We start from the raw sequence: 22,631 nt of genomic DNA, 5'->3' as shown, positions 1-22,631 counted from the left end.
ATAACTATGAACACGCAATACTTATTTCAGGTGCATTGTACTACCCCGATTATGATTGATTCCTTACATTTCTATGACACCATGTCCTGAATCTTATGTCATTGGTCAGGCCGGTATGCGTGACAAGTAAACAATATCTGTGTGGGCGCGTCTTGTTTTCCTAAGCTGATATAACCTGCGACCATCACTCTCAAACATCAATCGATTTTCCATCTAACCAGTCCTTTGCCAATCGGTATAACAAGTCGTGTTTTTCGCCAGAAGGAGTGCCCTTGTGTCGATTGTGGCCCGGCATATCCTTGAATACAGAGACCCCCATGGTAAGCTCCTGGCAATATGCCAAATATTTGTATCCTTCCGGATACGTAGCCAGCTTGGACTCGTCCAGCTGTGGCGCCTTGGCGGGATTTGTAGCAATGAGCTTATCCTTTTCATACCAATGCCTGACAAAGCGCGCGCCCCATTTGCCGTCTACTTTTTCAAAAAAGAAGCAAAAGCGGCAGTCGGCCTCGGCGTCAACCTCGCAGCCGTCAATCACAAAACGTTGGGTAATGGTGGCCTTCATCTTGGTCACGGCACGGGTGGCGTCGGGGGTGATGTCGGTGGTGACGCCGTGGCAGCGGTGCATGATGAAGGCGCCCTTGTCCATGCCCGCCTTGGAGGCCGCCATGAAATCGTTCGAGGAAACCCGGCCTGACCATGTCGTATATACGAATGCGTTGGGGTGGAAAATCGATTCAAAGTTTTCCCATTCGCAGGAATCACTATTTGATTACTTCTTGTAAGTCGCCCTATTCGAGAAATGGTCACAACACAAAATCGTCCCAACGTGGACGAGAGAAATGCTTACCGATAACAAGGCCAACCTTCAGCAAGCTCTCTCAGCTTGGCTCTTTCAAGCACCAGGTTATCTGGCCCATTGTTGCGAATGGCAGTGGACGGCCAAGTGCCGGCGGGCAAAGAGTGAAGATCAGTCATGGTGTGAGAATATTATTGCTCTATTTCATCAAAAGTTGTTGTTGTGCATCCCTCAATCTTTCGTCTTTTCAACAAATGTTCACAGTATGGCGTTTCGGGACTATAGCGCCTACCATGTACTAGGCGGGTTTCTACCATGGAGCGACACGCACTCCACTCGGCAGAGTCTTCTGCCGGCACTGGCTCAGCTGCGGGACACTATACTGCCCCGCGATGTTGACGATTTGGGCATGTGGGGGGGACTGTATGATCCAATCTGGCTCTTGACATTGCGGGTGAGATTATACCCATCCAGAGGTCTGCCGGATGATCGTGTCACGGAAAAAATCCTTTGCGACGAAAGCGTCATTTTGAGTCACAGTTTTCTGCAAAATCCGGCGCTGGAGATAACAGTCCTTCTTGGTGGCGGCTCACGTTTGAAGAGGATTCCAGGAGATCAGTAGCATACCACAGCAGCAGAACTGTTCTGTATTTCGCTGCTAATTCTTCGACCCTCTGGCTTTTAGTACTACTGTTGTGCAAAGAACTACGACCCATTCGGCTCGATTACATGAATACTGTTCTTTCATATTGTGTATTGATTCGTAAGGATTTCTCGTGATGTAAGTATAGACTAATTAGAAATTGATTCCAGGGCTGCTGTCCGCAGCCGCCATCAACACATTCCACGCCCCCTGGCGATCCATCTGCTTACAGAGTGCCTCTCCTGCCCACAAGCGCCACTGCTCTTCAATTTGATACCCAATAACATGAGTGCCCTCAACACAAGGCCAATCCAGCTTCTCTGCGAGCTTGATCATCCTCGTCCGTCGGGGTTTGAAGCACATGTCCAAAAGTACGCCCTTTGTGGGCCGCGACAAGAACTCCTGCAACAGCGCAGCAACTGTCTTTTCTGCGTCCGTTTGCGGCTCAAAGTCGGGTACAGTGCCGACAATATAGTACGGGCTGCCAAGTTCTCCCGCTTGCTCCAAAGTCTTGACATGCACGACGGTCGCATCAGTGATCTTCTTTGCATCGGCAATCAGATCGAGCACCTCCTGGTCGTCTCTGTTAAGAATGTAGACAGTGTCGCAGTGCAGTTGGGCAGCCAGGGCGTAGACGGCGGCACGGCTAGCACCACCAGCGCCTACAACGAGACCAATGCCACGGGAGTCTGGGTTTGGCCGCAGATTCTCGTCGCCCTTTTCAAGCAAGCAGCCCTTGACGCCTCGCCAGTCGGTGTTGGTTCCGCAAATCCGTCTACCAGAGTTGGTGTTCTTGTAGTAGACATTGTTGCAGGCTCCGATGCCTGTTGCCAGGTCATCAAGCTCGTCGAGGTGCTTCATGACGGTGTTCTTGTATGGCATGGTCACCACGAGTCCTGCCGTCGCCGGATCTCTGGCCAGCTTCATGACATGTTCAATGGTTTCGCACTCGGTCGAATAGAATGTCCAAGGCAGATCCATGGACTGAGCTATGTGATTGTGCATTGCATAAGCAATCGAGTGCGTCACCCCGATACCGACCAAATGCAGTGACCGTTTTTCGGATGCCGTCATTTTGAAATGGATTATATAGAATTAACTTGTTATTCTCGCGTATTATTTGAGATATTTTGAAATTAATTGGTGAAAGTGCAAATGTTGCAAGTCCTTTTAATCAATGTCGAACAACACAAATGACAGCTAGTGTGATTATAGTGCCCAAATCGCTACCGGCTTTGCTATTTGCCGACCAAAAGTGGCCCGACCTTCGATACTCAAGGGGAAAGAGAAATCGAAAGAATCCCCGCGATTTTGGTGCTTGCCAAGTACAATACGGACTTCGCAGAATAAAAAAAAAAAGAAAAGAAAAAGCTCTGTCCGCAAACGATTGTCTGGCCTTGCCTTGCCTTGCAATCGACATAAAATAGTGTAAACCTACCTGGTCGCCCAATAGCGACACGGAGGAAGGCATCGGAGAAGCGTTCAATTCAAGCAAGGATTGTCAAAAAGACAGTCGAGACCCAATGATGCTACATTTGAAATAGATTTATATACTCGGCGTTTCGTAATTTTCGTCACTTGTCCTGTATCGTAGCACAGTTCATATTCGACTGTCAGTCACGGTGGAGAGCACGGTCAACCGTGAGACGATATTGTATTTGTCATGTGCTTCGGGGGTGGGGCTATTTCACTCTATAGTGGTTGTTGTAGAAGGCTGGGAGTATACCAAATTGCTCTACTCAGAACTATTTCTACTTCGATCTCGAACAATCGCATTGCAGCCGAGATTTCAGCTTCCTGATCAAGCAAGGAGTCCCTGGGCCCGGAACGCTCGGTTGAGTATCTCTCTGACCACTGGCTCTTTTCTTTTGTTGTATTGAGTCACTGTATCCTCGGATTTGCGGCCTGCCTCTGCTGCCGCTCTCTTGGCATTCTCATACAGCAGCCTGTCGTCCTCGTGCTCAATCAGCCATTTCTTGAACAGAAGATGTCGCGCGTGTTCAGCGCTCTTGGGTCCAAAGACGTGAACATTCGCGTACGGTTCTGCGAGACCGAAGAGCCGATGCTCGTGCCAGGCTGGCTCCCGGAGGAGGAACTGAAAGCCTGCATTCTCGAGTGCTTGCACGTAGGCGCCCTCATCGCTAGGATCAGTTACGATCAAGTCGATATCGATGACGTCTTTCGCAGCTATCGGTATGCTCGTGGATCCGACATGCTGGATACTCAGGACGATGTCGCCCAGCGCTGTCTGTATACGCTGCGCGATCAAGGCAAAAGTTGCTGCCCATCGGGGACTGGGTTCGACCACCTCTATCAATTTCTTGGGTCGGATCGACACGATTTGAACATCATTGGGGTCGGCCTCCATGCCTGCCATAATGTCGATATCAGTAGCCATGGCCTGCAATTCTAACAAGTAGTTGTGATTTCTAAGGGATATTTGACGCTATCTGCTCCCTCTTGTCATACTAGATAATATGACGAGATACGTCTGCTGATTTATGGAGATGGATACGGCGTATGACTCATAGTTAAGCAAGGTGGTGCTTTCCTAATGTGGTTACATATTGCGGATATACACCCTGTTTGGATTGCGATCTCGACTGTCTAATCATTAGTTACAACAGCTGCACTGTGTCTCAAAGCAGTCGATTTGTCTTCTCGCCTGAAAATCAGAATGTGTCTTAACCGATGTGGCAAGATGGAATCATATTAATCTTGCACTTGATAGGTAAGAGTATGAAGCTTAATAGAGGTTGCTGTAGAATGAATACTGACAAAATTATCAGTGACTGTGGAGGGCCATAAGTTCGAGTGTAATGGCGTTTTCAGATGCTGCAGAATGGGCTTATAGGCTTAGACTGCCCTGTGGCTCGGCGGCCCAGGCCCCGCCAAAAATAAACCGCAACCACCACCAGTTCTGGTCATCTGCATACCATAGTGGGAAATTGTGGGGCTTAACAAGACTTGTAATCCTTATCCAAGCGCTACAAGCCTTCTGTAGTAGAGATATCTTGTGAGATGGAGATTTCTTGTGAATCTTATAATTCTTGTGACCCCCCTGAAAGCCCATTAGAAGCCAACACTACGAGATATATACCATTTCAAACCGTCTTATTCTCGTTCCTCGTAAATCTATAAATCCGCCGTAGTATAATTGTAAGCCCGTGACTCTCGTGATAATTCTCTAAGTCGTACGTTCATTTCAAATAGTTGTCAAGAAAAAGAAAGAAAAATCACGTTTTTGACTTTTTGCCAGCCCCGACTTGGTGGATGGTTACAGTGGACGTTACAGTGGGCTTACAGTGGGTGTTATAGTGGAGAATCCACAAGAATTGTGTGGCTCACAAGAAATCTCCATTTTACAAGATATCTATGCTATAGAAGGCTTATAGTGGGCACAAGGCTTAAACTCTTAGCAAGTAATAATATACTACAAAAGACTTGTGAGCCACCACAGACCCCCGTAGCGGTACCTAACCTTGAGCAAATTCCTTTTGTGAAATTTTTAATTCATCCCGTTTGTATTGATAAATACCTATCTGGCCTTTATATAATCGAGTCGTTCGCATCTTATGGTAATTCCCTACGCTCTGGCCTAGGTGAGCCACATGCCCCGCATCTGCTGGGCTTGGGGGTTCTCGTTAGTGGGCAACGCCAAGAACAATATGAATTATTCCGATTTTTTCTTGATGCCACAATTTCAAAGATCAGCTCTTGCCTTTTCTCCAGCCCAGGCTCTCCTAATGAGTTCCTCGATAGGAGCCCTCTCAATCTCCCTCGGGTTCCAGTATGCGTTCTTGGTGGCAATCTCGGCAGCCTTGGCAATGTCTTCTTCCTTCATACCAAAGTCCTTTAGACCTCTGCTCTCTCCCAAGCTCTCCAATAAATTGTTGAGACCACGCACTGCATCGCCGTTGCTCCCTGGCAGTACCTCTGCAAGAAGCTTCATTGCCTCTGGGGTTTTGGGGGCGTTGTAAGCCAGCGCGTGGGGCAGCACGATAGTGTGCGTCTCCGCGTGCGGTAGGTTGAACGTGCCGCCCAGGGTATGGCAAAGCTTGTGATGCAGCGACATGCCAACGTTGCCCAAACATGTGCCGCAGAGCCAGGCACCGTAGAGCGCATTCCGTCGGTGCTCTAGAGACTTGGGATCCTTTTTCAGGCCCGGCAGTGCTCCAGCTAGAGACTTGACGCCCTGCTGCGCTAAAAGACTAATGATTGGGTTTCTGTTCTGAGCATATAGCGCCTCCACAGCGTGGGCAATGGCGTTGATACCACTAACCAGGCTCAACCCAATCGGTAGCGTCATGGTCAAGTCGACATCATAAACCACAGTTCCAGGCAGGATCTTGGGATTGGACTTGGTTGTCTTGAGTCCATTTTCCGTCTCCCCCAAGATTGGCGTCACCTCGCTACCGGCGTACGTTGTCGGTATAGTCAGATGATAGAGGCCAGTTCGAAAGCTAATGGCCTTGCCCAGACCAATCGTACTGCCACCCCCAATGGACAAGACACAATCGGCACCAGAAGAATTCACGCTGGCCGCGGCCTTTTCTGTCACTTCGACTGGAGTGTGCATTGTCGCCTCGGTAAACTTGCCCACCACTGTCCCGCCAATGACCTTTTCAAGCTGCTCTACTTGCACCACCTGCTGTGGCGTGCACAGGAGAAATGGTTTGGTCAGGTTCAGTCTGGAGAGCTCATCAGGAACTGCATTGATCGTGCCGCTCCCAAAGATGACTCGGGCCGGATTTGATTGGTAAACAAAAGACTCCATACTGGCCATGGAAATCTACGTCGTGTTTCGTAGTACAAAGTACGCAACAAAATGTATCTTTTGATGTGATGATAATGGAAAATAGCTTCAACCACGATGCATCAACTGGAAAATGTTAACCGGTTCTCGAGTCTCAATGATACTATAGTCTCTATCACGTGATAAAGTGAAAGGTACCAAACACGTCGGCTAAGCTCTAAGCCGGCGGCCTGACTCGAGCTCGGCCAACTTGAGCTTCAACTCCGGCCTTGAAGGTAATCGAATGGGATGATAGCAGCATGTTCATTGCCCTGAATCACGATAAAAAATGAAGGGTCTTATATTCTGGTCCGGGCGGTTTTGGGGTAGTCTAAGACGTTCCTCATCTTTTCAGATTGCGTAATCTTTTTTTGGATTTCATTGCACAAAGGCACATTACTACAAACCGTTCAATATGGCCTCCGAAAATACACGCCCTGACCTGCCCCCACTCAAAGATCTGACCATTGACAACATTACTGAAAATGTTCACAGCATCAACTCGCGATGCGAGGATGCACGGCTCAAATTCCTGCTCGAGACCTTGGTGACGCATCTACACGACTTTGCGCGCGAGACCCGCCTCAGCGTCAAGGAGTGGGAGACGGCCATAGAGTTCCTCGTGCAGGTGGGCAAGATCAGCAGCGACGTGCGCCACGAGTTCATTCTGCTCTCGGACATTCTGGGCCTATCTTTACTGGTAGACTCCATTGACCACCCCAAGCCGCCCAACTCGACCGAGGGCACCGTTCTCGGTCCCTTTCATACCCTCGAGGCGCACGACCTTGCCTCGGGCGATCAGATATCGCATGACCCCGACGGCGAGCCTTTGTTTGTCTTGTGCTCGATCAAGGATACCCAGAGCCGCGCTATAAGTGATGTGTCAGTCGACGTGTGGGAAACCGACTCAAAGGGTTTCTACGATGTGCAATACGCAGAACGGTCTGGGCCCGACGGTCGTGCCGTGTTAAAGAGCAACCAGGATGGCATCTTTTACTTCAAGGCCATTGTACCGGTGCCTTATCCGATTCCAAATGACGGGCCAGTGGGTAAACTCTTGGGACGGCTCAAGAGACATCCTTATAGACCAAGTCATATGCATTTCATGTTCAAGAAACCCGGCTATGACCGCCTGATCACGTAAGTCTCGCACATGAGCCAAACCTTGATCTGAGAAAATTAACATATTTATTAACAGAGCTCTTTACTTGCGCGGTGATCCCTACGAAAACTCGGACGCCGTGTTTGGAGTCAAGGAGTCCCTCATCACCACATTGGGACTCGTGAGCGACGTCAAAGGCTTGGCGGAGGAATATGGATTGTCACCTCAAACCAAATTGTTAAAACATGACTTTGTCCTGATTACTGATCAAGAGTCGGATAGTCTGCGTGAGGATAATGCCTGGAAGGAGGCTAGGCGTAGAGAAGGCCTGACAGTGAGAGATGGATTACTGGTTAGAAAGGACTAAGCTACCTAACCTAGTATATTTTGTAATTACCATGTCTTGCTTCTCTGCAGACAAAAGAAATTTGAACTGTACACTGCATCATCACTCTGTGCCCGCCCGACTTTAATGGAGGAGGTAGTGGTACTTAGCAGTACATGGCTACTGTGGTCACGGTCATCTGGCGGACCAGCCAGCTTCTGTGATCTACAGTACATATATGGGCCTCAGCATCCCGACACTCAAGTCTCAACGCAAGCCATTCAATTGGCTCCTTGTGCAAGAAACTAAAAGATAAGAACGGCCGCCGACTTGCTGACATATCAGATAGATCGGCTCATGAGTCTATCTTGCACGGAGTAACTAGATCCGTCAATGGAGTTGGTCAGATAGTTGTTGGGATAAAGACATAGCCGAGCCAAGAGCCGTCTAAGCCAACGGAGATCTAACAACGGGACTTATAGCCACTCCATGCATGCAAGCATTTACTTAAGTAAGACTATACATCGCAAAGTCTAATAATACCTCCATTCATTCATCGTTGGACAAAATGGGAAGTCTTTCGAAGAAATACAGTCAAGACGATCTCACTCCCGCAAGACGAAATTTTCATATTTTTGGGAATGGGATATCGTTCAGCATCTCTCCGACCATTCACAACACCGGATTCAAACATTATGGCCTGCCACATTTCTACGATATTCAAGAGATTGAAAGCATGGACGATGCTGCCGGTTTTGTGAATGCTCCTGATTTCGGCGGAGCAAGCGTCACCATGCCGCACAAGTTGGAGGCGCACAAATTCTGTCAAGAGCAAACAGAATCTGCTCGTTTGATTGGGGCAATAAACACACTCATTGTTTCCGAGAACAGGGATGGAACGCGCAAGATCATTGGCGACAACACTGATTGGTCTGGTTTACACTCCATCATTACTTCACATTATCACGAGATTGGCAGCGATCCCCCAAGAGCTGGTCTGGTGATCGGTGCGGGTGGCGCTGCACGAGCGGCACTATATGCAATTCATCGCTCTGGAATCGAGCACATTTATCTCGTCAATCGCACACTATCTACGGCCGAGAAGGTCAGAGACGCCTTCAAATCTTCCTTCGAGATCACCGTGGTACCAGCTTTGCAGCAACTGCCTGAGAAACCAGGTGTTATCATTGGTACTGTCCCTGCTGAAACGACAAGCGAAAAGGATTTCCAGAATCTTTTCGCCGATGATGGGGGTCTCTGCATCGAAATGTCCTATAAGCCACCACACACTCCACTGATGGCTGTAGCGGAGCAACATCCCGGCTGGCGCACCTTGAGTGGTGTTGACGTTTTGCTTGCGCAGGCGTTTGATCAATTTCGGTTATGGACAGGACTTGAGCCGCCGACGGTCCAAATGATTGAGGCCGTAAAGCAACGCTCGGAGAAGTGAATTTGCTAGGAGATTCTTCAGAGGCCCTTTCTAGAGATATTCATCGATATTCCTGGACAAGAATTTCACAAGGATGCCATGATGTAAATATGATTATTCCTGGCCAATTGAGCAGCTGAAAGTCGCCTTCTCCTGTTGCTATATAGCATCTGATACAAATCAGTTATATGGCAACAAGCTTGCCACGTCATACGTCAGCTGATCATGTCTCTGAGGCTTGGATCATATAATTTCGTTCATATAGATTAGAATTGCAAGTTGAAGAGGGTTGTATCGCCATGGAAGCCGAGATTCTCAATGAACTCTTGATCGTAACCAGACCTAAAATTCAGCATGTTAGTGATCTGACCTAGATGTTTAGGCTTTGATGTTCATCTCGGTGCCACTTACCATTCGACAGAATCAAGACTAGACAATGTATTAAAGAGCATATCGTGGTCTGTTGAAAGTGACTGGGATGTCCTTGAGACTTCTTCCAGTCCAGTTGCACGTAATAAAGAATCCTTTTCTTGGGTGTCTGCATTGATAATTGAGGTCACTTCTTGAGGCAACGCAGAGGCGACATTTGTTGCTATAGTAGACGCGGTGCTTTGCTCTTCCCTCAAGCATGGCAAACGACTCTCTGCTGCGATGCTTGAAGTGGCATGTGGATCATTCTGAAAGCCATCAAGCACGAGTATCATGTCATCGGGTACAGCTTGGACAGGCCGTGTCGCATGCGGCATAAAGCCAGCCTCCCATGTGGACAACGGCACATCGGGATGCGGATGAGTCCAGACCTTGTGCATCATGTCAATGACACATGTCATGGCATCCCCCCAGCCAGGTAGGTGAGGGCAAAGTATCCGGCGGCTCTTATCCAGAGATTCAAGGTAGATTCGAAAAATTGGTGGCATCCACCCAGTGCTGAAACGGCTGTCCAGATCCGGTAGACTTCTCAAAAACTCAATGATTTGCAGCCAGCCTTGTTCTGGGAAACGAGCTTTGACCGTGGTTGCGTAGTTTTCGGGATCACTCATAACGGATGCCAAAAGCATCAAGTACAGGCTTGCCATTGCCAGAGTAAGATTAATAGAGTGTGGAGCATCCATTATGGGCGCGAAACCATGGTCACCAATGATTCGCATTTGAGGTGGGAGTCCATACTGCCAAGCAATGAGCTCTTCAAGCAAAACCCTCGCCTCTTTACCGCTGCAGGAAGCATTATCTGCATCGGCCCAGAGATTTCGGTTGAGTAGGCGGGTAATGTAAAGCAATTTATTCCACATGCTTAATATGCGAGCTGGTCCATGGCTAGTACGAGTGACAGTGCCGTGCGTACTCTGGCTCCAGGGACGCCAGCTATCCCACTCTTCTAGGCTCTCCGTCCGAAAATCTTCAAATTGGTTGAGATCATCACTTTGTAGATGCGGTCGCCGGCCCAGTCGGGAGGCCACGAGGGTATCAAAGAGAAAACAGCTGAAAAATGCGCGTTTCCCTGGGTCATCGGGTCTTACCTCGGAGATGGATTGCTTTTTCTGCGTAATGTTGATCCCCAGGTCAATGGCCACATAGACAGCCCTCCCTACCCAGAGCCAAGCACTTGTCCAGTCGCTTCGACCCATGTGTGAGAGAGCCATTAGCAGGAAGGTGTGAATATGTCCGAGATCATATTTGGCATAATCCTTTAATGCCAATTGTCGTGAATATGCGTGTATTGGCTGAATCTGGGCAGGCTCAATGTCCTGTGAAGGAGATCCGGCAGGTGTGACAAGAGGGCTTTGGTGTAATGTAAAGGAGAGAACAGACCAAAATGAGGCCTTTTGTCCTTCTAGGAGACAGTCTTGCCCACTGCCAGGCATATGTTGAGAGATGAGAGCGGATGACCGTAAAAGCGAGTGTGGTTCCAATACAGGTAACCAACAGTGTGTGTTTGCCATGTATAGCTCGACCAGACGAGGCCATGTTTCGGGTAGTGACGGCACAGCGCTGGCAATAGGCAGAGCAGATACACTTGGTCTAGACGTTGAGACCGAAGCGCAATCCGTCGTGCGATCGGGTTGCTGGATATTGGGCAAATCATCATGCGCAGTGCCGTCAGGTTCATTCACCAGAGAAGAGGTAGCAGCTGGTGTGATGATTCCATGATCAGATGATATAGTGGAACCCTCTGCCACCAGGTCTGTGTTGCAAGAGGCGTTGTGCAAAGCAGTGAGCTTGGAATCAAACGTAGGAGTCTGCGAGGACTGGTCATCTTCCCTGCTTTCGGCAGCTTCTAGCACCCTTTCAAGCTCTGCGGCTGCCCGACTTCTACGCCAGACTCTAAGCAGAGATTCACAGGCGCGCTGCGGACATTGCTTCTTAGCCAAGCGACGATAACCTAATTGGTCTGCTCGTAGAGCTTGCAATATTATATCCTCTGCCCCGTCGAAAATCTGCAGCAAGAGGCCTAAGAGCACTTCTCGACTATGGATGAACCCGGCTGGCAGACCACGTCTTCTTGACTCTGAGGCGTAGGAACAAGAACGGCCCAGGCTGATACAGGAGCCGCAAGCTGGTCTCTCGCCATTGCATTTTTCCTTCCTCTTCCGACACAATTCGCATGCCTTGGTCACGCGAGTGCGCTTCCTTTTGCGGGGGCTGTTGTGATCTTGGCCCTGATCCTGATCCAGCATGGACGGCTCATCTGCCGCATCGGGGCCGGCCTCCTGGCTGCGGTCCATTGTCGAACGACAAAGCAACTAGAATTGCTTATTAGAGGCAAGCTTGGCTTGTCGTATGGTAAACAGGCTCCTCAACTGCATCAACAGAGTGAGGTCGTTGGCTGATCTTGCTTGCATGTCCTTTCCGTTGACTCTTGACAACCCCTTGGATCGTCTTTGTCGTGATACCCGCGATATGGCAGGGGGGAGTAGGTAAGTCGATGATCGTCTAAAAGACTCGCAGGACCCCTAAGCCTCAGCTCAAACTCTCCCAGGTTCCCCGTGGGGTTGAAAGTCAATGGTGGTAATTGATGGGTACTAGCATCAAACCAGTCTGGGCAGCACTTCGGCTATGCTTTTACCCGGAGAAACGACCCCAAATTTCACCCCACAACACTGCCGAGTGGTGGCTTGGGCTCCGCTGGAACGATCTTGGTTCCATTGGTAGGTCCCTGCAGGGCGGGTTACTCCAGCGCTCTCACTCTTTACGGAAATCGACCTCGGAGAATCGACATTCCTAGATCTTAGCGCACCCTCTCTGCTGGATTGATTGCAAGTCTCAAAGGCGTCTCGAGTCCCCAAGGATTCTGCTTTCAGCATGCTGAGCTCTCTCTGGATGTCTGCTCTACAATGTCTGTGACATCCAGATCAGGTTCACCGTCTTATCCACGTTCGCAGAGCGTTACCGATGGGCCTGGAGTCGGGCCAAACGCTACATGCCATCACGATGGCGCCCCACGGTCTTTCGCTCGAGATGCCTCCATAGCCATTTTAGGCATCCGGGGCACCGGCAAGACGAGCCTTGGCTTTCTTGCCTCGGTCGCCCTTGGATTTCGTCTGATTGATATGGACAAGCATTTTCTGGCGACGACTGGTTTGGCCAGAGCGGCCTTTGCCGCAGCTCATGGCCACGACGAGTATCGGAAGCGAGAAGTCGGCCTGATGCGCTCTCTGCTTCATGAATATCCCACAAATTCCGTCATTGTGTGCGGGCCAGGGTCGGTAGAGGGCACCGGGCAAGAGCTGCTTCGACATTTTGCCAAGTCCCATCCGGTCATCTATGTGATTCGTGATACTGCCGAAGTCACCCGCCACTTACGAACAAATAACTGTGCTGCCATTCAGCACTTGGAACTTCTAGCAGGGCCAATCTATCGATCGCTGTCGAATTTCGAGTTCTACAATCTATCCGAGTTATCACAGCCCCCATCGACGAACCTTGACATGGAAGATGGTCAAGAAGAAGAGTACGTGGGCATCTCACTCCCCTCAACGTTGGTCTTAAAGCACGTAGAGGAGGACTTCCTCAACATGCTCGACAATATCGGATGTGGTACCGATAGACTGCGTCTTCGGGATGCGCGGCACTCGCTCTCTTACCTCTCTCCAGAATTCAAGCCTTATACTTATGCCTTGACTGTACCCATATCTCTGGTTTCTTCAATAGCTCCATCGCTGCGGAGGGAAGGCGTAATAGCTGACGCAGTCGAGCTGGCGATGGAGTTGCCACATTTGTTAAAAGTCAGCAAGCGGCAAGAAGGGGGTATTGACGAACACGCCTTGCTCAACTACGTCACGAAACAATACTACGTGCTTCGGCGAAATATAAGACTGCCCGTGGTACTGAATCTTCTTTCGCCCTCGCAGCAGTCTTCGGGTCATAACTCTTTGGAGGTTTCTCAATTAGAAAGGTCCTACTTTCAGCTTCTGCAGCACCTGCTTCGTCTAGCTCCGGAATACGTGGTGGTAGATCTCCAACACAACCTTGACCGCCACAAGGTGCTGCTCGGGAACAAGGGCTCTACGAGAATTATTGGTCACTTTTATGATGCAAATCCACAGCCAGATGCTTGGAAGTTGGTCGCTCGCATGCACATCGTCGAAACAGCCGAGGGACTCGGCTGCGATCTTGTACGGATTTGCCAACCTGCCCGAGATCCCAACGACAACTTTGCCATGCAAATGTTTGCTGAACAATTCCATCAATCTCCAAACTTTAAGATGAAGCTTATAGCATTCAACACCGAGTCTCTTGGGCGCAGGTCGGTGTTTACCAACTCGGTTCTGACTCCAGTGACACACAAACTCATCCGCGAGAGTTCAGAACCGCCAGCTCCATGGGTTTTGACTGTGCAAGAAGCGCAGAATGCGTTATACTCTTCGTTCATATTGGAAAAGATGCATTTCTTTGTCTTTGGCTCACAGGTTTTCCGTACTGCGTCACCAGAAATGCACAACGCTGCGTTCCGGTTCTGCTCAATACCACACGAGTACTTTGGTATTCAAACGGGCACGTTGCAGGATTTGGGAAAGATGGTCCATGACCCTTGCTTTGGTGGGGCGAGTATAACAATGCCATTCAAAAAGGAAGTCATTTCCATTGTCGACTATCTCAGTCCGGAAGCACAGGCAATTGGTGCCGTCAACACCTTGCTTCCTCTCCGAGACAGAAAGTTGCGATCCGTCTTGAGCCGCAACAAGCGAGGCGCTGTGGTTGCTCTTTTCGGGGACAACACAGATTGGATCGGCATTCATACCTGCATTCGGGGGAATCTGTCACCCATCAACACGGTCAAAAGCCGTACAACTGGCCTCGTCATTGGTGGTGGCGGTATGGCCAGGGCAGCAATCTACGCCATGATCAGATTGGGTATCAAGCATATATTTGTGTACAATCGCACCCTGAGGAATGCAGAAGGGCTCGTAACCCAATTCAGCCAGCAGAAATTCGCCATCCAGAGCCTAAATCTGGCGTACTGCAGTCCTCCATCATCGCGCGAGGGGTCGATCTTAGACGATGGTGATGTCGAATATGTCGGGCCGTCCACCGTACATGTGATCCCCACCATGGAAGACGCCTGGCCGTCTAGTTTTGATCCACCTGCAGTGGTTATAAGCTGCATTCCCGCGTTGGAAAAGAATGGCAAATTGATTGATTCGAGTCTGCCTCCATCTTGGCTCCAGAGCAATACTGGAGGTGTAGCCATTGAGGTGTGTATCCCATGTCCCATTCAAAATCGCAAGTGAAAGAGGTTCTAACGTTGCAAAGCTTGCCTACGACCCGATCGACACGCCATTTCTTCAACAAGTCCGAGCGATAAACAACAGAGGATGGATAGCAGTAAATGGCCTCCAGGTTCTTCCAGAACAGGGCATAGCTCAATTTGAGCTGTATACCGGCGTAAAGGCGCCACAGAATGTCATGAGATCCGTGGCAGCCAAGCGTGCCAGCAAGTCTAGGATGGGAATCTACCCGTCTATAAGCGCGCACTCGAATCAAATTCCATGATTCCATGACGTTTAAAAGATGGCGAACAGCGTCAAAATTGGTATGGTTGATGACCCCTTTACGAACTACAAAGAAAATTCTCTCGTGGTAAAAACTGGCGGTTTGTAAAAGCGTGCTGGATTCTAGGCTCCAATGTCGGATCGTAGACCTTGCGCAATGTATATACATAGTCAGGATAAGACGCATATATGGAAATAATAATGTAACACCCGCCTCGGCCATGTCCAAATTCCAGTGAAAGAATTACCACAGCATGGAGCCACCTATAATCGGGGCGCTGTGACCGCCAACCCGTCTGCAAGTGGAGCCAGTTTGGTTGGTTGGGCGCTCTACTATAGCGCCGATCAATCGGGAAGTCCATCACCCAGCCATAGGCAAAGAGCTCTGCCGGTGACCCAATTTGTGAAATGGTGTTGCCCCGCGCCTCCAAGAGCCAAGACTTAGGTAAGCTGTATTCTTTCCAACCTAGGTATACATTACTATTCGTTTTGGTTCTGCTTTAAATTGGTCAGTGTTGACCGGCATCTCTGGTGATACCGTCACACTCCTCGGTCAAATTACATGCGACAGATTCCTCCCAATTCCAACCCAAAACAATGTCATACCAACCAGCAATCATGAGTGCCTCGCTTGGGCGGGCATGGATACACGATTTCCATTACAAAATGGAACAGGCTGCAAAAGCAGGGTTCAAAGGAATGGAGATATTTTACGAAGATTTGGAATACCTGGCTCGTAAAAAGACCGGCAGCGATGATTACTCCAATGAGCACATCCTTGAAGCTGCTCGTGAAGCCTATGCAGTTTGTAAAAAGCACAACCTCGAGATCATAGGATTACAACCATTCTTGTTCTATGAGGGTCTCAAGGATAGGGAACAGCACGCCAAGCTCATTGAAAAGATGAAGTTGTGGCTACTCCTTGCCGACGAACTACATACCGACACTATACAGATCCCGGGCAACTTTCTGCCCGCGGAACAGCTCACCGACGACCTGGACGTGCACGCGGCAGATCTCAGGCAGCTAGCTGATATGGGCGCCGCGCACAATCCTCTCGTGCGCTACGCCTACGAGAATCTCTGCTGGAGCACCTTTAACGACACGTGGGAGAAGGCCTGGGACATGGTGCAGCGCGTGGACCGTCCCAACTTTGGCCTCTGCCTCGACACCTTTAACATTGCCGGTCGCGTCTGGGCTGACCCGGCCTCGCCAACGGGCAAGACACCCAATGCGGATGCGGACCTGAGCGCCTCGCTCGAGCGAATGGTCCGCGAGATAGACCTTTCCAAGGTGTTTTACATACAGGTTGTCGATGCTGAGCGCCTGAGTGCCCCGCTGGTAGCGGGCCATCCGTACCACGTCGAGGGCAATCCGGCCCGAATGATGTGGTCACGAAACGCGAGAACATTCATGTATGAGGAGGATCGCGGCGCATACTTGCCGGTTGAAGAGGTTGCCAAGACCATCATTCACAAACTGGGCTACAAGGGGTTCGTATCCATGGAGTTGTTTTCCAGGACCATGGCCGAAGAGGGTCAACATGTTCCTGACGAGCATGCGCGGCGTGGTATGGCGGCTTGGGGGAAGCTTTGCAAGAGACTAGAGCTTCATCAATAAAGTACCTAAGTTACCTACTTTACCAATTGGATGAGAATATCTTAAAAATCCATCTGGCGCTGAATTTTACAAAAAAGCAATTCGAAGGCTAGGGAGGAAATTACTTTTTCCTCTCTTCTCCATGATTTCAAATGGCAACATGACCGAGCAGTCATGGTTATGTGTTCACCAAGGCACCCATTTATGTCATTTTCAAATAATCACTTAAAATGGTCTTCAATCGCAGATCTACTAAAGTCTTACACAGAAAGCATTATATTCAAGATCAATTCCAGACAAATCTATGATATAAAACCTAGTTTCCCTGCCATCTCTTATCTTGAGCCAGTATAGGCTGTCGCACGGGCCCATTAACTTATACTCTCGGCCATGAAGCTGAGGTTTCCCCGCAATTTAGTTCATGAGCTGGGCATTGATGCCTGGAATGATGAGCGAATGGGACCAGGAGAATTCCAAAGACGCTTTTCATGTTCAACCTTAAAATGGCCAAGTGAGAAGAGGTATGCCTCTTGTCAATATCTCTCCTCCTATATTCTGCCAACCCTTTCCCTCCCAAACTCATATCCAAGCTTCACATTACCACCGAGCTTCAAAATGGCCGCTAGCGAGGAGGGAACAACGGTAATTGAGGCTTCCTGCTACTGCAAATCACTTCACTACAGACTCACACTCAAGACCTCGGAACTCCCGCTTGGTGTTCACATTTGTCATTGTAGCATTTGTCGCTGGACTCACGGAACTCTTGCCACCTTTCACGCACAGCTACCTAATGGTGTTAGCCCAGAGTTCGTTGCCCCTTCTGGCCTCGACAAGCTCACACCATACCGATTTGCAGCATCTCAAAATATTCGATACTTTTGCTCGACATGTGGCTGCCACATGGGTGACGCCTCGTCACTGGATGGCAATTGGGTCGTTTCCACGTCCCTGTTTGCTCAAAATGAAGGCGTATTCCAATTCAGATCTCACGTCTTGACCGAGTCAGCCTTGGGCGGTGGCCTGAATGAGTGGCTTCCCAAGATTGGCGACCGGGAGCTAAAGATCTGGAATCCCGACAACGGTTCTGCGGCGCCCAAGCACTCCGAGGCGGAACATGGTCCTAATGGAGAAGATAGACTTAGGGCGCAGTGCCACTGCGGAGGAGTTTCATTCACGATTCCTCGGCCTACGGACGAGGTAGTTAGTGACGCATTCATGGCCGGTTTTGTCTCTCCGGTGGACAAGAGCAAGTGGGTGGGCACCGTTGACGCGTGCGACGACTGCCGTCTAGTCAGTGGCGCTCACGTCATTTCGTGGACATTTGTTCCCCTGGACTTTTGTGAGCCAAAGATTGGACCTGACCTGATTCTCGGCACCATGAAGACCTTTGTGTCCTCGCCGGGAGTGCTCAGGTCTTTTTGCGGTGTCTGCGGCGCCACCGTCTTTTACTCGTGCGACGAACGACGTCCGACCGTGCGGCAGAATATTGTGGATGTCGCAGTGGGTATACTCAGGGCACCTGAAGGTACAAGGGCTGAAGAATGGTTGACATGGCAGGCAGGACAGATTGGCGCCGTCAACAGTGGTTTACGGTACGATGAGGACTTTGCCAAGTCACTCGCTCAGGGCTTCAAGGACTGGAGCATGGCAAAATACGGTCATGCTTTGACCGGTGAGTTGTGAGAGGGGTCAGCTTGAAGCAGAGTCTTATTTGAATTCAACACGACACAGAGAAATCCCGAACTTTGTACAATTTCCAGTGAGCCCTCCATATGTTCGGTTATGTTCGTTTATTGAAGAGTTTCCCTCCTGACACCGTACAACTTGGGTGAAGTGATGTGATGCAGTGCACCTGTTTCGTAAGCAAGCTTTGCCGTCAAATTCATTGCTTGAAAACTACCTTGGGCAGTTATGGCTTAAATGAGGCCATACTCCAATTGGCGATTGTCTAATGCCTGATCATAATATGATTCGTGCGGCTGTTCCATGATTGGTTGAGGATCTTTACATGGCCAATGACCTGACAAGCGCTGCAAGCATTGTTTCTTCTGGGAAGCTTGCGATGACTTTGGAGGCTTCGATCCGAGATTAACTGGAAATTTGACTTTTTCGGATTGTAATTGTAAATGAAGTCTCGTGATAATATGAGGAATGATCTTGGATATATATGAATATACATAATGAAGCTGCTCAGAAGCTCTCCATGCTCATGCCGACATTTTTCGAAGGTGCGAGCTGCAACAATGCCTGCCCAATCGCAATGTCCATGACACCGACACCAACGCTCTTGTACATGACGAATCCTGATTCGAGCCACTCCTTTTGAGCAGGTTCCAGTTTGCCCTCGAAGATATTTCCAACCTCGAGCATCTTCTTGGGGTCTATGCCTGCACTAACCAGCTCTCCAGCCTCCTGCAAGCATCCATCGCGAGTGTCGACAGTAATATACCCTTCCCAGACCTGGTTCGCAAATGAGCCCGAAATATCAACAATGTCCTTGAGAAGTTCTGGGTCAATCTCAGCCATGTCTAGGCGGTACGATCCAATGGCAGAAATAAACCGCGTCTTTTTTCTTGCAATCTCGGACGAGAGAAAGATGGTAGGAAAGAGAGGTTTCGTGGACGGTGTAGTGCAGAAGAGTGCATCTGCCTCTTGTACGAGGCTTTCCAAATCGTCAGTCCCGTCCTGAAAAGCTTTCAGGCTTATGTGTGAAGGCCAAGGGGCTTGAGCTTCGCCACGGAGATCGTCAAACAGTGCCTCTGTTCTTTTTTGTGATCGATTGACGACAGTGATGTTCTTGATCTTGTCGCCCTGCAGGAGAATGGCCAAGCGAATGTGCCACAGTGCCTGCTTTCCCGCTCCAAAGACGACAAGGTTTTGTACATTTTTCCGCAGCCGAAAGAGAAGCATGGAACCCAGTGCAGTCCGGAAGGCGGTGAGCTCGGCGGCGTTGAGCACGCCAATGGCTTGGCCCTCGGCGTCGCAGAGGGTGAGAGCACTCCGTAGCGCAGGTGGAGGAGCTACGTTGGGGTCGGCGCTGGTCAATTTTGATGCCGGAGCGATGCCGACAATCTTGACGCCAATGGACTGCTCAGTCGTGGCCAGCATGAACAAACTGACTTGGCCATCGGGCCGGGAAACTACCGCACGATGAGGTTGATACTGCTGCTCGCCCTGGCTGGAATACCTGACCAGTGCATTCTCAAGTGCCTCGACGAGAGTAGAGGTGTCACTCTGAGTGAGATTCCTCAGTATATGCTTGACATCGTTATCGGAGAGAACCGTAAAAGTCATCGTGTCGGCTGTGATGAGAAAACTCTCCTGGTGATATATTATTTGCAGGCTTTCTTCAGGTCAGATAGTTTAGTATTTATTTCAAGTTTCTACATATCTCAGAGGTGTTTATTGAAATGTTCTTTATGGAAACTTTACGCGGAGAACGACGGACATGTGGGGCCACGCCGGTGCAACGCCGAGCTCGGAACACACGACCAATGAGCCGAGCACCATATCTCGCGGGTACTTCTACCCGGATATCGGACCTCTTCTCAAAGGTGTCTTGCAGCGATTTGAAAATTGTGATTCCATCCTCAGCTATCACGTCGACTTTCTCAGCCCTACGTGAGCTCGACTACATATCAGGAGCTCGAAGCACCATAGGACCAACGAACAGATCGGCAGTCTAGTATTATAGGTACACCGTCTGGCGCCGATGAAATGCACAGCAGCCCTAGCAGTCTACGGCCAATCAATAGCGTCGCATTAATCGGTATTATCTCTCAGAAGACTGCGAATTGATTGTTATTGCTATAATTTACTCAAAATCAAAGAAAGGAAGAACGAGTAAGAGAGAGATGTCTATTCTCAAATACCGCCAAAACGTACATTCTTCTCGACCTCTTACCCTTTCATATGCAGCCTTTCCAAGCTGAATATGCAGTCTGCACAGGGGATTGTAATACTCGGCAATGGCCAGAAATACAAGTTCTTTCGTGGCGGCTGCATTGTATGTATAAAGTAGCTGGTGTCCTTTCATGTAATACAGCCAGTGATTTTACGGGACTTTGGCTTACAGAGAGATATGATTGGCATGTCCGTTACCTGATGGACAATGAGATTGGTGTCAAGGCCAGCCATTGCAGTAGGATTCCTGATCGCAGCTCGGGGTTGACTTGACGTTGTTGTTGAGGATGCCGGTGCCAAAGTTATCGCACATGTAAAGTCAGGGCCAAGATCGTCGCGATGTTAAGCCTTCCTTTAGCAGTTTTCATGCCAGGCATCATCCACGAGCCAAAATTACGCTATAGGCATTTCACGGACGGCATTTCGTGATCGACAGATGACTGTTGGTAAGAAACCGAGAAGCGAACAGTCAATGAGCTATTTCCATGCGGACTTCGAAAAACGTATTAGCCTCGGCAGTATATCTTATGTATTTACCTCAATACGTACCTTGATGTTATGGATGTCAGGCATCGATGGGGCGCTGGAGCGAGCACTATAAGTCCGGAACAGGAAGACGCCACAGTTCCGGTCGCCTGGGCCGGCGGGTATTTGGTACAGTGATGTTCGGACCAGGAATGTGCCCCAGAGGTACTCATTCTTGTTGCAAAGGCATCAGCAGGTCGGGGCAAATTTGCGAGATGATTGTTATTTGAGTTCATCTTGCCGACACCCGCAACGATTATGGAATGATTTACATGATGCTGCATCTCGTCTACACGGCGATTTTATATTTGGTACGGTGACATGTCGGATGAGTAGCTCATTTGTTACAGATTTTAGCTTCTGAATACTCGCCCAGTTCCGCAAACATACCCTTGTGCATTATCCCACCAACAAAGGTGGCAACGGTTTCCTGATACAAGAGTATTGATTGGGCGCTCCAACAGCCTCTCTACAGAAATGGCGACAATTGATTTGACGGCATGTGAACAACTGTTCCAGCGACCTCTATGGTCATATTTCGATATCCGCGGGATTATTTCTAACAAGTCTTGAATTGAAAGCTTACGGCATGGTGGGGAAGCCCACCTAGTAGCCTGCGACAATTGGGTTATCAAGTCTCTCTTGAAACGTCGGATTGCGAGTGGTATAACAAACCACACAATCCATAGGAATCAATCAGATGAAGTCAATCACATCAAGTCGAAATCCCCCACAGCTAGTCTTTCGGAGTGTGGTGGCATTATACTAGTCGTAGCCCCAAAAGAACGTCAGGGGTACATGGTTGTTCATGTTGACCAAGACTGAAAGACGATTTCCACACATACTTGGGAATCACGTCTAAGAACCTACGTTTCACTTTGATACGCTCAAAGAAGCATACCTGCCAATCTCTTCCGCATTTTGCAAGTCCCAAGAACCCAAGGACCGTTTTGAGTACCAGAATGGAGAGCTCATGATCGTACTCACCAGTCCGCGTGGGGGTCAACCCTGGCAGACGAGCTAGTCACCAAGACACAGGCTTTGAACGATGCGCCCTTGGTACATCAGGAACCAGCTTGCCATACAAGCCTCATCATGTTCATGAGATGCTCATCAGATTCCGGTCTGTTGAATGCTAATGTCAGATGTTCTTTTGTTTCCCCTGAATGTTCACGCGTAATCCGGAGCGGAGACATAAGAAAACCCTGTAGATCTCCTGACCATAGGCAGGTACCGGCCGACATTCTCAGCCCTACGTAATGCGACCAGGGCACCAGGGTCTTTGGAGGCGAGTTATTAGATAAGCTGTGGACCGTGCTAATGACTTACAGTGCTTCTCTCAACAAGTTCCAATGTCTTGTGCCTTGCAAATACAAATGCTTCGATGCAACCATCAACGTTGTGGTTCCCTGAGCGCGATTAGTAATATAAACGCGCCCTTTGGGATCCCCGGAGATGACAGTCCTCGTTGCATCCATCACTTGTTGGCGGTAGCGGTCGTCTTAGCGGTGTTGACAGAAA

The 22,631-nt window shown here is 49.4% G+C and overlaps 11 protein-coding genes across 11 annotated transcripts; 5 read left to right on the top strand and 6 right to left on the bottom strand.

Annotated features, from left to right (window-relative positions):
• Positions 1-190: 190 nt before the first annotated feature.
• PFICI_14933 (uncharacterized protein) lies at positions 191-978 on the bottom strand (the record flags this gene model as incomplete). Its single annotated transcript, XM_007843514.1, has 2 exons — positions 191-764; positions 851-978. The coding sequence occupies 2 exons, from the start codon at positions 976-978 to the stop codon at positions 191-193; spliced, it is 702 nt and encodes a 233-aa protein (XP_007841705.1).
• Positions 979-1,595: 617 nt separating this feature from the next.
• On the bottom strand, positions 1,596-2,516 carry PFICI_14932 (uncharacterized protein; the record flags this gene model as incomplete). Its single annotated transcript, XM_007843513.1, has 1 exon — positions 1,596-2,516. The coding sequence occupies one exon, from the start codon at positions 2,514-2,516 to the stop codon at positions 1,596-1,598; it is 921 nt and encodes a 306-aa protein (XP_007841704.1).
• Positions 2,517-3,243: 727 nt separating this feature from the next.
• Positions 3,244-3,840, bottom strand: PFICI_14931 (uncharacterized protein; the record flags this gene model as incomplete). The annotated part of the gene is made up of 1 exon (XM_007843512.1): positions 3,244-3,840. The coding sequence occupies one exon, from the start codon at positions 3,838-3,840 to the stop codon at positions 3,244-3,246; it is 597 nt and encodes a 198-aa protein (XP_007841703.1).
• A 1,305-nt stretch (positions 3,841-5,145) lies between these two features.
• On the bottom strand, positions 5,146-6,219 carry PFICI_14930 (uncharacterized protein; the record flags this gene model as incomplete). The annotated part of the gene is made up of 1 exon (XM_007843511.1): positions 5,146-6,219. The coding sequence occupies one exon, from the start codon at positions 6,217-6,219 to the stop codon at positions 5,146-5,148; it is 1,074 nt and encodes a 357-aa protein (XP_007841702.1).
• A 433-nt stretch (positions 6,220-6,652) lies between these two features.
• On the top strand, positions 6,653-7,706 carry PFICI_14929 (uncharacterized protein; the record flags this gene model as incomplete). Its single annotated transcript, XM_007843510.1, has 2 exons — positions 6,653-7,377; positions 7,436-7,706. The coding sequence occupies 2 exons, from the start codon at positions 6,653-6,655 to the stop codon at positions 7,704-7,706; spliced, it is 996 nt and encodes a 331-aa protein (XP_007841701.1).
• Positions 7,707-8,232: 526 nt separating this feature from the next.
• Positions 8,233-9,114, top strand: PFICI_14928 (uncharacterized protein; the record flags this gene model as incomplete). Its single annotated transcript, XM_007843509.1, has 1 exon — positions 8,233-9,114. One exon carries the CDS (start codon positions 8,233-8,235, stop codon positions 9,112-9,114), a length of 882 nt encoding a protein of 293 aa, XP_007841700.1.
• A 245-nt stretch (positions 9,115-9,359) lies between these two features.
• PFICI_14927 (uncharacterized protein) lies at positions 9,360-11,816 on the bottom strand (the record flags this gene model as incomplete). Its single annotated transcript, XM_007843508.1, has 2 exons — positions 9,360-9,435; positions 9,505-11,816. The coding sequence occupies 2 exons, from the start codon at positions 11,814-11,816 to the stop codon at positions 9,360-9,362; spliced, it is 2,388 nt and encodes a 795-aa protein (XP_007841699.1).
• Positions 11,817-12,425: 609 nt separating this feature from the next.
• PFICI_14926 (uncharacterized protein) lies at positions 12,426-15,084 on the top strand (the record flags this gene model as incomplete). Its single annotated transcript, XM_007843507.1, has 2 exons — positions 12,426-14,786; positions 14,845-15,084. 2 exons carry the CDS (start codon positions 12,426-12,428, stop codon positions 15,082-15,084), a joined length of 2,601 nt encoding a protein of 866 aa, XP_007841698.1.
• A 596-nt stretch (positions 15,085-15,680) lies between these two features.
• PFICI_14925 (3-dehydroshikimate dehydratase) lies at positions 15,681-16,703 on the top strand (the record flags this gene model as incomplete). The annotated part of the gene is made up of 1 exon (XM_007843506.1): positions 15,681-16,703. One exon carries the CDS (start codon positions 15,681-15,683, stop codon positions 16,701-16,703), a length of 1,023 nt encoding a protein of 340 aa, XP_007841697.1.
• Positions 16,704-17,297: 594 nt separating this feature from the next.
• Positions 17,298-18,365, top strand: PFICI_14924 (uncharacterized protein; the record flags this gene model as incomplete). Its single annotated transcript, XM_007843505.1, has 1 exon — positions 17,298-18,365. The coding sequence occupies one exon, from the start codon at positions 17,298-17,300 to the stop codon at positions 18,363-18,365; it is 1,068 nt and encodes a 355-aa protein (XP_007841696.1).
• A 507-nt stretch (positions 18,366-18,872) lies between these two features.
• Positions 18,873-19,976, bottom strand: PFICI_14923 (uncharacterized protein; the record flags this gene model as incomplete). Its single annotated transcript, XM_007843504.1, has 1 exon — positions 18,873-19,976. One exon carries the CDS (start codon positions 19,974-19,976, stop codon positions 18,873-18,875), a length of 1,104 nt encoding a protein of 367 aa, XP_007841695.1.
• Positions 19,977-22,631: the final 2,655 nt, after the last annotated feature.

Source organism: Pestalotiopsis fici (assembly GCF_000516985.1).
Source record: "Pestalotiopsis fici W106-1 unplaced genomic scaffold PFICI_Scf_14, whole genome shotgun sequence".
NCBI lineage: Eukaryota > Fungi > Ascomycota > Sordariomycetes > Amphisphaeriales > Sporocadaceae > Pestalotiopsis > Pestalotiopsis fici.
The sequence above is the reverse complement of the archived record's forward strand: the minus strand, read 5'-3'. Positions and strand labels throughout refer to the sequence as shown.